Below are 13828 nucleotides of genomic sequence, written 5' to 3' on the forward strand. Positions count from 1 at the left end.
GTGTGTGCAGCGTGCGTGCGTGCGTGCGTGCATGCACGCGTGTGTGTGTATGTGTGTGTGTGATAGTGTAGTCATGCCCCCGATGCGGAATGAGACAGGTCTTGCTCTGCTTCTCCAGGAGGGGCGGGAGCCTGAGTCAGGCCATGTCCCTCTGTCCCACGCCCTTGCAGTTTGCCAATGCCCTGAGCAAGTTTGTGGAGGAGCAGAACCTGAAGGACCTCAAGGTGTGGACCAGCCAGCTGAAAAGCACCATCCAGACGGCGGAAGCCCTGCGTCTCCCCTACGAACAGTGGAAGGCACTCAACGAGATCGACGCCGTGAGTGCCGGGGCCTGGCCTTGGCCGTGGGGAGCGGGAGGGCACGGAGGTCTCTCCCCTGGGAAACGAGAGCCCTCGCAGACCCGCACGTGCCATGTTGAGCGACTCGAGGTGACGTCTGGGTGTTCCCGCCAGGGTGTCTGTGAGGAGATGACCTACGAGGAGATCAGGGACACCTACCCTGAGGAGTACACTCTGCGCGAGCAGGACAAGTACTACTACCGCTACCCCACCGGGGAGGTACGTGTGCCCGCTCTCGCCCGCGTCCCTCGGTGCAGCCGGTGTGTGCTGTGCGCACGGGAGCTGGTGACAGGCCGGGCTGAGAGAGGGCCGCGGGGGGCCCAGGTGGCCCCATTCGGGTAACTGTGCTCAGCAGCCACGTGCTCCGGGAGGAAGGGGCAGGAAGGGCTCTTGCAAACGCCTGCCCCTTGTGCCTTCTGATGCCTGTTCCCGGCACTCTCCCTTCCGAATCCAGTTTTCCTAAACTGAACCTTATAAACGGCTCCAGGAGAGGGACAGGTGTATTTTCCTGTGAGCACCAGCGAGAGATGTGTCTCTCAGATGAGCCCATGGTGTCGTGGGAGGCAACAGCAGTCAGGGGTGATGGCTCACCCTGTGCGCGGGTTCCCCTTTGACTGCAGACACGATGGCAACTGTGTCATCTCAGGTCCCGCGCATCACTGATTCGCTGAGGGAGCCCTGGACGCAGCCTCCGGGCGATGCTCTGGTGTCGGCCGCAGGCAGCCTGGTGACACCTGGTGGGTCCTTGCTGTCTGAGGGCCGTCTTGGTTGTCTGTCACGTTTCAGTTTCCTCCTGCTCAGGGCGCTCACCTCCTCCATGGCCCTTGTTCCCGGAACCTGATTAGTGAGAGAACAAGGGAGACCACAGAGGGATGGGCGTGAGCAGGAACCTTTGTAGCCTTAAAAGTCACATGCCCACCCATTTTTTTCAATTTTTTTTTTTAATTGAGCGAAAATTCACACAATATAAAACTCACTAAAGTATACGATTCAGTGGTTTTTAGGTGTATTCATAGTACTGGGCAACCATTACCACAAATTCTAGAACATTCCATCATTCCCAAAGGAAACCCTAGCCTGTTCCCCCCCCTCCCCCAAGCCCTGGAAACCAGGGGTCTACTTCCCGTCTCTGTGGCATTGCTTACTGTGTACGTTTGACAGAAAGGGGTCATACAACATGTGGTCACACTGTGTATGACTTCTCTCACTCAGGGGACGTTTTCAGGGTCCCCCACGTTGTCAGCGTGTGTCCGGTCGTCAGTCCCTCATCCCCCCGCGTGGAGAATTAGGAGGCAGCCCTTAGAGGGAGGACGGCGGGTTTATGTTCTGGCGGGGGATGCGTCACATCCTCACCAACAAGGGGACGGTCTCCCTTTTCTAAGAAGCCAGTCGATGTGGGTCCCCAGGGGCCCTGAGGGGCGCAGCCCCGAAACACCGCCGGCTGTGGATCGATTATCGATCGATGGCGTGTTCTCTGGTTTCTAACGGGGGAAGGGGCGTGGCTGAGGCGGCAGAGCCCCGCCCCCGCCCGCGTGTGCCTCTGCAGCAGCACCGACCCGTCCCTCTGTCTTGCAGTCCTACCAGGACCTGGTGCAGCGCCTGGAGCCGGTGATCATGGAGCTGGAGCGGCAGGAGAACGTGCTGGTCATCTGCCATCAGGCCGTCCTGCGTTGCCTCCTCGCCTACTTCCTGGATAAGAGCGCAGGTGCCGCCGACCCCCCCCCCCCCAAGCCTGCTCTGGGTGGTGGGGGCGACAGGGAAGCCCGTGGAGTTCCGAGAAAGGGCGGAGGGAAGCCAGCCTTTGAGTCGGGGGACGCCGCGGACCAGCACCTTCCCCACGGGACCACGCGGGGTCTCTCTCCCCGCGTGGTTCACTGCTGCTGAGCGTTAGGAAAGGCCTCGGCCGCGCCTCCTGCTGGAGCCTTCAGAGCACAGCCTCCCGCAGGCCCCCAGCCGCTCACCTCTGGGGGGGGGGGGAGGGGCGGGGTGGGGGCAGCCCACCTCTAAAGAACAAAGAGCCCAGAAGACTCTAATGAGACTCTTAAAATTTAAGCCTATGTCTACCCAAGGCTCACTGGAATCCTGACACACCCAAATTGTTCAGGGAATGATTTTTTTTTTTTAAGCTTATGTATTTATTTTCAGAGAGAGAGCGGGAGATAGAGAATGCTAAGCTGGCTCCGAGCTGCCAGCACAGAGATCATGACCTGAGCCGAAACCAATAGTTGGACGCTTAGTCGACTGAGCCAGCCAGGCACCCCCGGTTTTTTTCTTTTAACTCTAGCGTACCGTGCAAGGGTGGGCTTGGGGTTTGTTTTGATCCTCGTCTTTCGGCTGGTGGTTTTTCTAGGCTGCCTGCCTGGAGCAGGGGGCCTGTGTGTAGCGGGGAGACACCCCTGTCTCCTGCTCGGCCTGGACTCCAGGGGCACAGACGACAGGCAGAAGCTCTCACTGGGGACTTGTGTGTATCCGTCCTCAAGGCTCCTAGCTGATCGCGAGGCCTTTTCTTTTCAGAGGAGATGCCTTACCTGAAATGCCCCCTTCACACCGTCCTGAAACTGACACCTGTCGCTTACGGTGAGCATGGGGACACAGCCCCGGCCAAGATGTCCCCTGGGACGCTGGCTCCTGGTGGCTCTGGGGCTGTCCGCGGCCTGTGCCCTCTAACCGGAAGCCAACCCCTGTCCCCCCCCCACCCAGGTTGCCGCGTAGAGTCCATCTACCTGAATGTAGAGTCTGTGAGCACACACCGGGAGAGGTCAGAGGTGAGTGTAAACGCCCCCTGCGTCCTGGTCCCCAGCGTCCCCGTCCTGGCCTCCGTCCTAGAGGGTCCCTGTCGAGTGACAGGGCCAGGGAGTGTGAGCACTCGAGAGGTCCCCGTGTTGAGTTGCCTGCAGTTGAACCTGTGTCTTTTAGCGGGTTCTCTGTGGAGTAGTAGTTGGTTTGAGATTGGCCGGCCTTTGTGACCTCCTCCCCTGCTCTTCCTCAGCTACCGTGTGTTCCTATCTCGTGTTTATATGTGGCTGCTTGGCATTTTCTCTTTCTCACTTTGCATGCTTTCTCCCCCCGTTTCGACTTAACCCACGACATGAGTATTAAAGAGGGAGACGCATCCTGCGCTTTCAAGAGTAGGCGTAGCTCAGTTACCGTCGTCTTTTCCTTTGGGGCAGCTGAGATGCCTTCCAGGTTCACACGGGATTAGCAAATCCACTCAGTCGTCTGTGTACGCTTCGGTGCAGAATTACCAAGAAGATGGAAATCGTGGAAAGGAGGTGGGAGGGCAGAGACCAGGTGGTTTGGGCAGGAGGGACTCGGGGCACGGCGGGTGGAGGCTTTCTGCAGGAGGCCCCGGCGGTAGAGCAGATTGCTGCCCCAGACGCGGTCGGGAAGGAATGTTGGGTTGACTTTGTACCGAGTGTCAAACAACAGCGTTTGGCCAGCTGACCGTTTCCCTCACACAGAGCGTGGTGTTCCCGTCCGAGCAGGACACCTCTCTGTTTCCCAAGGAGCTCGGTCCGAAGGTCTTGGCCTTAAAATCCCAGCTTCCGCCAGCTTGTCCGGCCGGGTGGCCACAGGGGAAGCGGGTGGGCCAGCCTTGGCCCTGTAACGGCCCCCACTTCTGAACGTGGGTGGTGGGGTCCCACCTTTCTTCCCGGCCTGACTCCGCCGGCGGGGCTGGGCCGGAACGGGGCTCCGATGGCCCCTGCACACGCTTGCCTGTGCCTAACTGGGGCAGTGTTGAGGGAGACAGAGCTCTGCGCAGGCCCCTGGGCTAGAGGCTGCAAGCCACAGGCCTGGGGACACAGGTCCTCGCTCCACTGTGTCGTCACTTGGAGGGAAGGCTCGTGTTTGGGCCTGGCTTGCCTTGCTGCCCACCTTGGGGTTTCTGCACCTCTAGTCCCCTGGCAGGGGTTGAAGCCGGCACTCCTCGTCCCAAGCCGGGGGGGCAGTGATGGGCAGCGGGCGCTGTTCCTTGTCTGCTGTGCAGATCCTGGCTCACGGTCAGCGCAGGGAGTCTGGCACCGACACCTTCTCCTCCCTGCCCTCAGTGGTTGACCTGAGCCTCCCACTCAGGCCTCCCTCCCCCTTCCTTGGCTCTCTTGGAGGCTGGCGGCCGGGTTCTTTTCTCCGACCTCATCATCTGCCGCCTTTGAATGACTGTCTGCAGAGCTGGTCTTGTGTTCTCCCTTCGCCTGCCTTGAATGTGTTGCGCTTGTCCGAGTGGGTGTCTTGGAATGTTCCGGCACAGGGGCTCAGGAGGTCATCCCTTGTTCTTGCAGACTGGGGACGCAGGACGGCATGGCACCCCTGCTGGTCCCCGGGGCCAGTCGCCGCGGTCAGTCTCGTATCTGGGAAATCCAGAAGCAGAGAAACGTTTTTGGTTTGGTTTGGGGTTTTTTTGGCTTATATACTTCCCCACTCCTTGTAACTGTCGCCTTCTCTCTTTTGTCTTTGTCTCGCTTAGGATGCAAAGAAGGGACCTAACCCGCTCATGAGACGCAATAGTGTCACCCCACTAGCCAGCCCCGAGCCCACCAAAAAGCCTCGCATCAACAGCTTTGAGGAGCATGTGGCTTCTCCCTCCGCTGCCCTGCCCAACTGCCTGCCCCCGGAGGTGCCCACGCAGCTGCCTGGACAAGTGCGTTCTCCCCTCTCCTTCCTCACAGTCAGTCTGGGTCGGGAGGAGAGCAGCCGTGGGCAGCGCGCGTGGGCGGTGGACGGGGAGAACGTGGGCACGCCCTCCCACGAGGTCCGTGACACCCTGGGGTCCTTCCTCGCCGACCTGAGCGCGCACACCTCTTTCCTGAGGAGCAGAAAACTGGGCAGAGCAGAAGAAATGGCCGAGTCTGCGTCCCGCTCACATTCCCGAACCCTTTGTTTTCTCAAGATTGAAGACAAAACCCTAGAAGTTTCCGTTCAGTTCTGGGCCCTTGGCCACGTGTGGCCTGAGGACGTCTTTTCTGTCCCAGGCCAGTGGCTGAGGACCTTCCTTACGTGCTCCCTTGCATCCGGTCCCCAGTTAGAGAAAAGCGTGTCCCCCTCCAGAGCCGGGTTAGAACCTGGACAGCCAGACTCGCAGGATGGCCTGGGAACAGCCACTTTCTTTCATCACGTGGTTACTTTAGCAGGTAGTAAAAACACCAGTAAGCAAAAACCTAGCTAGGTTTTACTTGTGTCATGTGCTACGGAGATTAAAAGCTGAAGGTTCTTGGCTGTTGGACATTAAGATTCATTTTTTTCACAAGAGTAGTCTTTTCCTCGGTGGCAGCCAAGAATCTTTGCCAGCACGTGAGACATAGAAACTCCTGGGCACATATTTGGGGGCCACCTTGAGGCCTCCCCCCCCACCTCCACTCCCACCCACCACGTCTGGGCTCTTAACAGATAACTCACGGGCTGAATTTTGAGTCAGACTTACGAGCTCCGTGCTGAGGCCCACAGACTTACCCTGCATTTCTCCTCAAGCTCATTTGAATTGTGTGGTGTCTGGAATTGGGATGGGGGGGAGAGGGCCGTGCAGCCTCGGGGAGGCCACCGACCCTCTTCAGGCCTCCGTTTTCCCATCTGTGGAGTGGGGGCGTGGCACCTACTGCAAGAGGCAGGGCCAGCGAGGTAGTTCGTGCTGAGCGGCCGACACGCTGGTGTCCCCCACTGGCAGTAGCCGTAGGATTTTGCTGCGTTTTTCTGTGAAGGCTGAGAACTGAAGCGGTCCGCCTGTGACGCCCAGTTGTGGTGGAGACCGTGGGGTCATAGTTGGAAGTTCAGCGGCTGCTGTCGCAGACACGCGGGGGGGGGGGCACTGGCCTGGGCCGGGGTTGGATGGTATGTGGGGCCGACCCGGAGGAGGGTCACGGAAGACGCGTGGCTGGGGCTCCCCCGACTTGGACGGGACCGTCCTTTGAGGTGGCCAGGCCAAATCCCCGGGACGTCTGGAAGCCGTTGGGTGGGCCGGGCCGGGAGGCCGGACAGGGCTTCGTGTCCCCACAGAGGATGCCTTGGTTTCGAATGACTCGGGGCCTGTACCCTGTCCTCTACTGACTTCTCTCTCTCCGCTTTTTCTCTCTGCAGCCTTTGCTAGGGAAAGCCTGTTTGTAAGTATTTTTCTCTGAATCGTTTTGCCACTCGCCCCTCTTTCTCCTTGCTTGCGGGTTTGGCCTTTTGCCTGTGAAAATGCTGCGGGTGATGACGGGTTTTGTCATATCTGATAGAGAAGGATGGGCATGGGGGCGGAGGGAGGGAGGATTCATGAACTTCTAGAAAAGGAGACAAGAAGCCACACGGCCCAGCTGCCTTCAGCGCATCTGGCTGCCGGCACTTGCCGCACACGGCTGGCTTCTCGCACGCCCCTCGGGGTCCCGGTTACCGGTGCTCGCGGTGGCCCGTGGCTTGACAGAAGTCTGCCTTTTCCTTCAGAGTCAGATTTCCGTGCCAGGCTGGGTCTTCTGCCCCTTGCATTGTCTTTTAAGTTCTGTGCCTCCCCTTGGAGAGGCCTTGCGCGTTAGAAGGCAAAATCTGCAAAACAAACGGAGGACAGACTCTTGGTGGGAGTGTGGGGGGGGCTGCAGCCCTGAAGCCCCCCCCCCCCACTTCTGTCCTCGCAGAGGCTCCTGGACCCTGACACCCTGGGAAACCGTAGTTCTGGGTCCGGTTGTCCTGTACCAGCACGTGCTTAGCCTTAACGGTCACATTCAGGGTCAGGTGCAGCGTTCCGGTCAGACCCTTGGTTTCCCCTCTCCTTCAGCCGGAGCTCTCCCTGCAGGAAGTTTCTGGTTAAGGGTCCGCCGGAGCGCCTGCTGGATAATTCAGTGTCTCCGCTGTTCCAGTGCGCCTCACCCCAGCCCCTCAGGTCACACCTGCCCGTCCTCCCTTTTGCTGATTAAGTTCTTTTCGCCACTTGATGCAAAAACTGAGCTGGCTTGAGGAGTCCAGCCTGTCAGCTTCAAAGCGGGGCTTGTTCTTGGAAAATAGTAGCGGAGCATGGTACTTTGATTCCGTGGCACCGCCTGCGGGGAAATCTATTTTGGGATACTGGACAGCTCACGGCGAAAGTGCTTGCTCACGTGTGTTCCGTGCCTTTGGGCCTTAAAATAAGCCCAGAAGGTCTGCAGGGCAGTTCTGTCCCTTTTACCAGATGACCGAGGGGGAGGCACCTGTCTACGGCCGGCCAGCCGGTCAGTAGCAGAACCAGGACTTGAACGGGTCTCCTGGTCCTGAAGGCTGACTGCTTTCTCTCTGCTGGTTTCTGGGAACGGTCAAGGGACTGCTCACCTACCCCTGTCCCGGGCAGCCGTGAGGCACCGGGCCGAGCTGTTGGGTTTCCTTTCTAGCCCTTGCAGGGTCCCCCATGCAGCCGCCCTCCACGGCTGGGTGTGTAACTGTCCGTTAAATTCAGTCTTAAAGACGAACCGCCCCATGTCTGGTACCTCCTCGAAGCCAGGCGTAGAACACGGAGTGCGTCTAGATCAAGAGTTCCCCTTGGTGAAAACGGGCCTTTGGATTTGGAGCCTTCCGCTTTTGCCTCTGTGCATATTCTGTTCTTTTTGGGCCGTGGCCTGATGTTGCCAGGAAAGAGCTCTTCCTGCTGGGAGGGTCCTCTCAGGCACATCCCCCCACCTTCCGAGGTTGACCTTGCCCGTCTCTGTGGCTAATAGTGCTTCCAGCTAGAATGCCTCCAGTTCAGCAGAAGTGTCTCCCCTGGACCCGCCACGCCACTCTGGGGTCCCAGCATCCAGCCCAGCCTGGGAGCGTGGGCCCGTGTCTGGGATTGCAGACCCCACAACTGACCGCTAAAATCGAACTGAGCCGGGCTGGGATCTCGGTTCTACTACCCTCCCTCTTTAGAATTCTGGGCGAGGTGACACAATTCTGGCACATCTACTTCCTTGTCCGTAAGGAGGAGGCGGTGACACGTTGAGGTGTTTTTGATCAGGAGAGTATACACGTAGCACTTAGCAGAGTGCCCGGTGCGTACTCAGGGTCCTTCGGAGCACAGTCGTTATCGTGGGGAAGGTAGTGCCCTGCACTTTGGGGGGATGCCCGAGGCCCCTGGGCTTGCACTTGCTCTGTATTTTGATGCCCCCCCCCCCCCCCCGCCCCGCCGTCCCTGCCACACAGGCCAGTAGGATTTCTTCTCCTGAGTAGCAGGGGCACCGGGAGCCTGGGGAGTGTGGGGCACCCCTGGGGGCTTACGGGTCGTGGCCTGAGGACACCAGCGATCGTGGCTTCATGGTGAAACTGTCACGGTCGGTGACGACAGCCCGGATGGATGCAGCGCCCTGGGGGGCCACACTAGTGCTCCCGGCCACCAGACCATCCGGCCATCCTTGATTTTTAAGTTTCAAATGTGCACTGAAAAGAAGATAGTACTAAAGATGTTTTGTTTTGTTTTTCTTTTCCAACATGTTTTCTTCCCTTCCCCCCACTATGCTTGAAAGACGAACTGTTTGTCACATTTTCTCAAAGTTTTCTCCCTACTAACCTTGGAAAGGTAAATGGCTCGGTGCATGCCCCTCTCTGTCCCCTCTGCATCTCCCCGAGTCATGGCATCTCAGCCTGTCAGGGCATCTTGGTCTGTGTGACGACGGGCCATCGTGCAGTATGTGACTCATACACCCGTGCCGGACGACTTGTGTCTTTCAAGAGCAGCACCATTGTCTCGAGGTCCTCTCTCTCTCTCTCTCTCGTTCCCTCCTTCCCCTCCGTGTGGCCTGAGCCAGGGCACCATGAGTGAGTGACGTGACGTGGTCCCCAGTGTCATTGTTGCATCTATCATCCGTGGGCGCTCGGAGCCTTGGGCGCGAGATGTCTGAGGGTGGGTTGAAGCTGGCAGGTGCAGCGGGACCTGGCAGCATCCCGGGCTCTGACCCCATCGGGGGAGACTGGGTGCAAGGCCACAGGGTCCTCCTGGGAGACCCCCCCACTCACAGACACTGTCTGATGTGCTCGTGACTGGAGGGTCGGGTGGCCTGGGCGGAGTCGGGCTGAGAGCGGGCTCAGGTCTGAGTGCGGGTTCTGCGAGTCCCTAGAGATTTCTCCACGGTGGGCCCTTGGTTCTGCCTGGAGGGGAATGGGCTGCCATGATCCTGCATATGTGCGTGCCCAGCGTCCACGCTCCCCTCACCCTGTCCCTGTAAGACAGTCTCGGTGGACACAGGGAGGGAAAGAACACTTATAAAAGTGGTGTTTCCTTTCTTTGCGGCGGATTCAAGTCAGGCAGAGAGCCTGCTGCTCTGCAGTGGCAGCTGTCATCTGTTCCCAGCCGATTGAAAAACTATTTTTTTTTTTATTAAAAAAAATTTTTTTTTCAATGTTTATTTATTTTTGGGACAGAGAGAGACAGAGCATGAACGGGGGAGGGGCAGAGAGAGAGGGAGACACAGAATCGGAAACAGGCTCCAGGCTCTGAGCCATCAGCCCAGAGCCCGACGCGGGGCTCGAACTCACGGACCGCGAGATCGTGACCTGGCTGAAGTCGGACGCTTAACCGACTGCGCCACCCAGGCGCCCCGAAAAACTATTTTTTTTAACGTTGAGAGAGAGAGAGTGTGAGCAGGGGAGGGGCAGGGAGAGAGGGAGAGAGAGAATCCCAGGCACAGAGCCCGACGTGGGGCTCGAACTCAGGAACCATGAGATCGTGACCTAAGCCAAAATCAAGAGTCAGCCACCACCCCGAAGAACATTTTTAAGGGGTTTTTGATTCTGGCAGCTTCTCAGGGGTGGGACTTGTGGCCAAGATTGCTTTTGTTGGAACAGGAAGAGAGCTTTAGTGAGTGACACCTGCCTTCTCTGCCTGGGTCCTCCCCTGTGACGTCCACTCAGCCCAGGGCACCTGTGTTCTAGCTGCTGAGCCCATGTTCCTAGAATGTGGGTTCTGGGGGCTGGAGCATACGGTCTACCTGAACCCTGTTGGGAGGAGAGTCCCGGCTCGTCCCCTGCCCGGCCGCGGGCAGCAGGAGGGCCCTGGGTGCGGGCGGAGGCGATCTCGAGGCGCGAAAGGGCCAGGCCCTGAAGAGGCTTCCTTAGGTGCTGGCGCTCAGTGCTCCCCAGAGCTCTGACCCGCCAGGGCCACCCCACCCTCCTTCCCCATTTAGAGGCAGATGCCTGGCCTCCCCCGGCCTTGCCAGGCCCTTCTCCCGGGCAGCTCTGGGCTTAACCCCTGCCACATTCCCGGAGCCTCCCCGGGCTTTCTTCTGCCCAGTTGGTGAGGACGCCCGTCCAGGGTTGTGTTTTTCTGTCTGGGGGAGGTGGGCGGTCTCACATCATGGCTTTGGTCTTGAGAAGCCTAGTCGGCAGGAAATGCTAATTCCCCTTCCTCGCCCCTCTCTTCTCCTGGAAACAGAACATGAAGAGCACCCAGAGTGGCATCGACACCAGGATGCACTGAGGCAGGCCCGTCGGCTCCGTGCCAGTTCTGTTCCTGCAGCTTCTCCTTAGTGCTTTTCCACCCGCCCGAGGCCAGCCATCCCCAGGACGTCTTCCGAACAGGGTGGGTGGTGTAGAAGAGGGGCCCGCCGCTCAGACAGAACCGTGCCCCCGACGGCGGCCCCTCCCGTGTGCGCACCCCGCGCTAGCGGCCCCTCCCCCCGCCCCCAGCCTCGCTGACCCCCCACGAGGCTCGGAAAGGACCATGAGCGGTGGAAGAGGTGAGAGAGGGCCCTGAGGAGGGGACGGTGGCCTCCAGGCTCTTCTGTTTTGTTTCGTTTCTGTGACCCTGACCTATGTCCCAGCCTGGGGAGAGGACACGGGCCCCAGAATCCTAAAATCGAAGGGGGTCTAGTTGCTGAAGAAGAAGGGATGTTGAAAACTGTCACAAGGCTCTTCTGTGCGTCGTGGCCCCGGACGTTGCCTCGTGAGGGCAGGACTCGGGCGCGTGCCGGGTTGGGGCCGGTCCCGGAGGAGGAGGGTGAAGGCTCTGAGCCACCGTGCAATGCGTCCACGGCTTGCCGGGTCTGCGTCCTGCCTCGGAAGAGGGTGACTCACGCACAGTGTGGCCGTGCAGGCAAAAGGAAAGGTTCTGCCGGAACAGTCCCGGGGCCTCACCCCCCCCCCCCAGGGAGCTCTGCCGTCTCCGCCCTCCTGCCTGGGCCCCAGGCCCCCCCGGAGCTGCTTGCTTTTGCACTTTTTCAACGGCAGAAGGCGGGACCTGAAGGTGGTACCTTCTCTCCACGAACTTACATGTTTGGGGTTTGTGCCCGTGGGGGCTGGAGCTCGGAAAGAACGTGGGGAGTCGGGTGCGCCCGTGCCGTGGGGAGCTCGGAGGGACCCAGGAAACCAGCCGGAGAGCAAGTCATGTGGGTCATTGCCAGGCTGACCCAGATGGTGGCACAGAGATGATCGAGGGTCACCTCCTTCCTCCGGGATGTTCGTCACCTCCCTGTGCTTCCCAGGTGGGGACGGCGGCCCAGCCGAGACCTCACTTGCGGCCACTTCCTCCAGGAGGCTGCCTGTGGTCTCCCGGCAGGACTGAGGACTGAGCTCAGCCTGCTTGTTTTTGTGGAGCACCTGCCCTACGCCCAGCGGGTGCCCGGTGGCTGCGAAGTCCGAAGAAGACGGTGTCCTCGCTGGTGTTCGTGGCGCCTGTGGCCTCTTTTTGGGGTGGCTCACGGCAGGGAGACGTGTGGTTCGAAATACCTGTAGTTTCTGCCTCCTGGTTTCTCCTCGTTGCCTCCACGTCCTGGGGAAAAGGAGGCGTCTTGAGGCCCAGACAGAAGGATTTGGAGACCCCGGCGTAGGATTTGTCCGAGTGACCCTTTGAGGACCTCTCAAAGCTGGAGCCAAAGGTCGCTTCCCTTGCTTGCCCTCTGCTTTCGAGCCTGACGGTCTCGCCCCCTCTTGTCTTACGGGACAGGCTCTGGGAGCACGGCTGTGGGGGCTTGGACATCCGGAGAGGGCACCGGACAATGCGTGTTTCTCTGGTTGGGGTTCAGTGGGAAACTGGGATGTGCTGTAGATGCCCTGTGGTCAAGTTCGTGGGTTTCACACCAAAACCCGCCCCCTCCCCCCACCTCCTCCCCAGCCGGGCACCGTACCCGAGGATACGTAACATCTCTGTTCCTGTGTGACGGAAGAAGGGCTATTTCCCTTTCCTGCCAACTGAGTCTCGTCGGGTGGCGAGTGTGCACGGGCACAAGCGTGTGCTTGTGGGTCGGTCTTCTCCCTGGCAGCCCAGCTCTCGCGAAACGGCTTCCACGTGTCCCTCTCTCTGGCCTCCTTTTCACACCGGTTGTCGGAGTCCACGCTGAGCTTTGACCCTTCCTGCCGATGATGCTCGTGGGGTTGGGTGTGGGTGTGGGTGCCCCGCCCGCCTCCAGCTGCCGAGGTCATTACCCACCGAAGCGAACATCCTGCACACGCGTTTGTCGGGGCCTAGATGAGGCGACAGAACGTGCCAGCGGACGAGGAGCGAGACCTCAGAGGTTGCAGAAGGCTGCCCAACTGAAAGCCGTGATCGGACTCGAGGCGCCAGCTGGGGGACGTGTTTGACCTGCACTCACGGGGCTCCTGCCACTCTGACTATGGCCTCTCCCCGCCCCCCTCCCCCGGCCCCCTGAAAACCACCTGGGACCAATTTTGTTCACTTGGCATAGTTGTTTGTGGGTGGGTTTCCCCTTCTCCTCATTCTGTCCGGAGACCGTGGGCGAAGCTCGTCATTTGCGGGCAGCAGAGGAACGGCCGCACCAATGATGTTTTTCGTTTGTAATACTTGAAATTTATTTTTTTATTATTTTGATAGCAGATGTGCTATTTATTTATTTAATATGTATAAGGGAGCCTGAAAATAGAAAGCTGTATAGATTGGGTGTAGTTCGGTGGTTGGTTTTGGGGGGCCTTTTACGTGTGACTCATGACTTCTCTGTGTTCTGTATAGTTGTCTGAATTAATGACCTGGGATGACGCTGTGCCAGCTTTCAAACAGGGGATGCTTTTCAGAAATTTGTATATTTTGCAGTTGCCAGAACAATAAAATACCTGATTGAAATACGCTGATGAAGTGCGCCCCTGGTCCTTTCTGGAGGGTGGGGGGGGGGGGCGGGAAGAGAAGTCTTCAGTTGACGCTTGCGGTCCACGCACCGGGTGGCTATCGCCAGGCTCCTGACCGACCCGCCAGCCGTCATCTTTAAACAGGACGTGCCAGTGCTGATTGCCAGCATTGATGCGTTACGGTTGACTAGAGTCCGTGGTGAACACTAGGGCTCCCTCTGGTTCCACGGGTTTTGGCCAATGCATACCCGTGTGCATGTCCCATTACCGCAGACAGAGCGCCCCAGCAATTCGCATCCCCTTCACCCCGTGTCCTTTCCCCTCAGCCCTTTGAATGGCAGCAGTGTCTCTTACACAAGCATCGCCCAGTGTGACAGGCCCTGGGCGGATCACAGGAAGCCATTGTGTTCCAGGTTCCGGGTTCCTTCCACCATCCCCCCCCCCCCAGCCCCTTTCTGGTTTCTGCTGGGGGAAAACACTCGGTCCACGTCTAGGACCAGTCTGCCACA

At 59.1% G+C, this 13828-nt stretch overlaps 1 protein-coding gene across 3 annotated transcripts in view; it reads left to right on the top strand.

Moving 5' to 3' along the window:
• PFKFB3 (6-phosphofructo-2-kinase/fructose-2,6-biphosphatase 3) overlaps positions 1–13320 on the top strand; it is a 75544-nt gene extending 62224 nt beyond the window's left edge. For 2 of the 3 annotated variants that reach the window (XM_047065575.1, XM_047065573.1), the window contains exons 9-15: positions 171–317; positions 453–557; positions 1914–2043; positions 2853–2915; positions 3039–3103; positions 4804–4977; positions 10678–13320. In XM_047065575.1, the coding sequence (XP_046921531.1) occupies positions 171–317; positions 453–557; positions 1914–2043; positions 2853–2915; positions 3039–3103; positions 4804–4977; positions 10678–10722 (729 nt within the window). In that variant the 3' untranslated portion in view covers positions 10723–13320. Of the gene's footprint in view, positions 1–170; positions 318–452; positions 558–1913; positions 2044–2852; positions 2916–3038; positions 3104–4803; positions 4978–6407; positions 6431–10677 lie in introns of all 3 variants that reach the window. The other variant, XM_047065574.1, reaches the window with a different exon arrangement.
• The last annotated feature ends 508 nt before the right edge of the window (positions 13321–13828 follow it).

The sequence above is a fragment of the Lynx rufus genome, unplaced genomic scaffold (assembly GCF_022079265.1).
Source record: "Lynx rufus isolate CCGP_SWC_20201006 ecotype Redwood Valley unplaced genomic scaffold, mLynRuf1.p SCAF_7, whole genome shotgun sequence".
Lineage (NCBI taxonomy): Eukaryota > Metazoa > Chordata > Mammalia > Carnivora > Felidae > Lynx > Lynx rufus.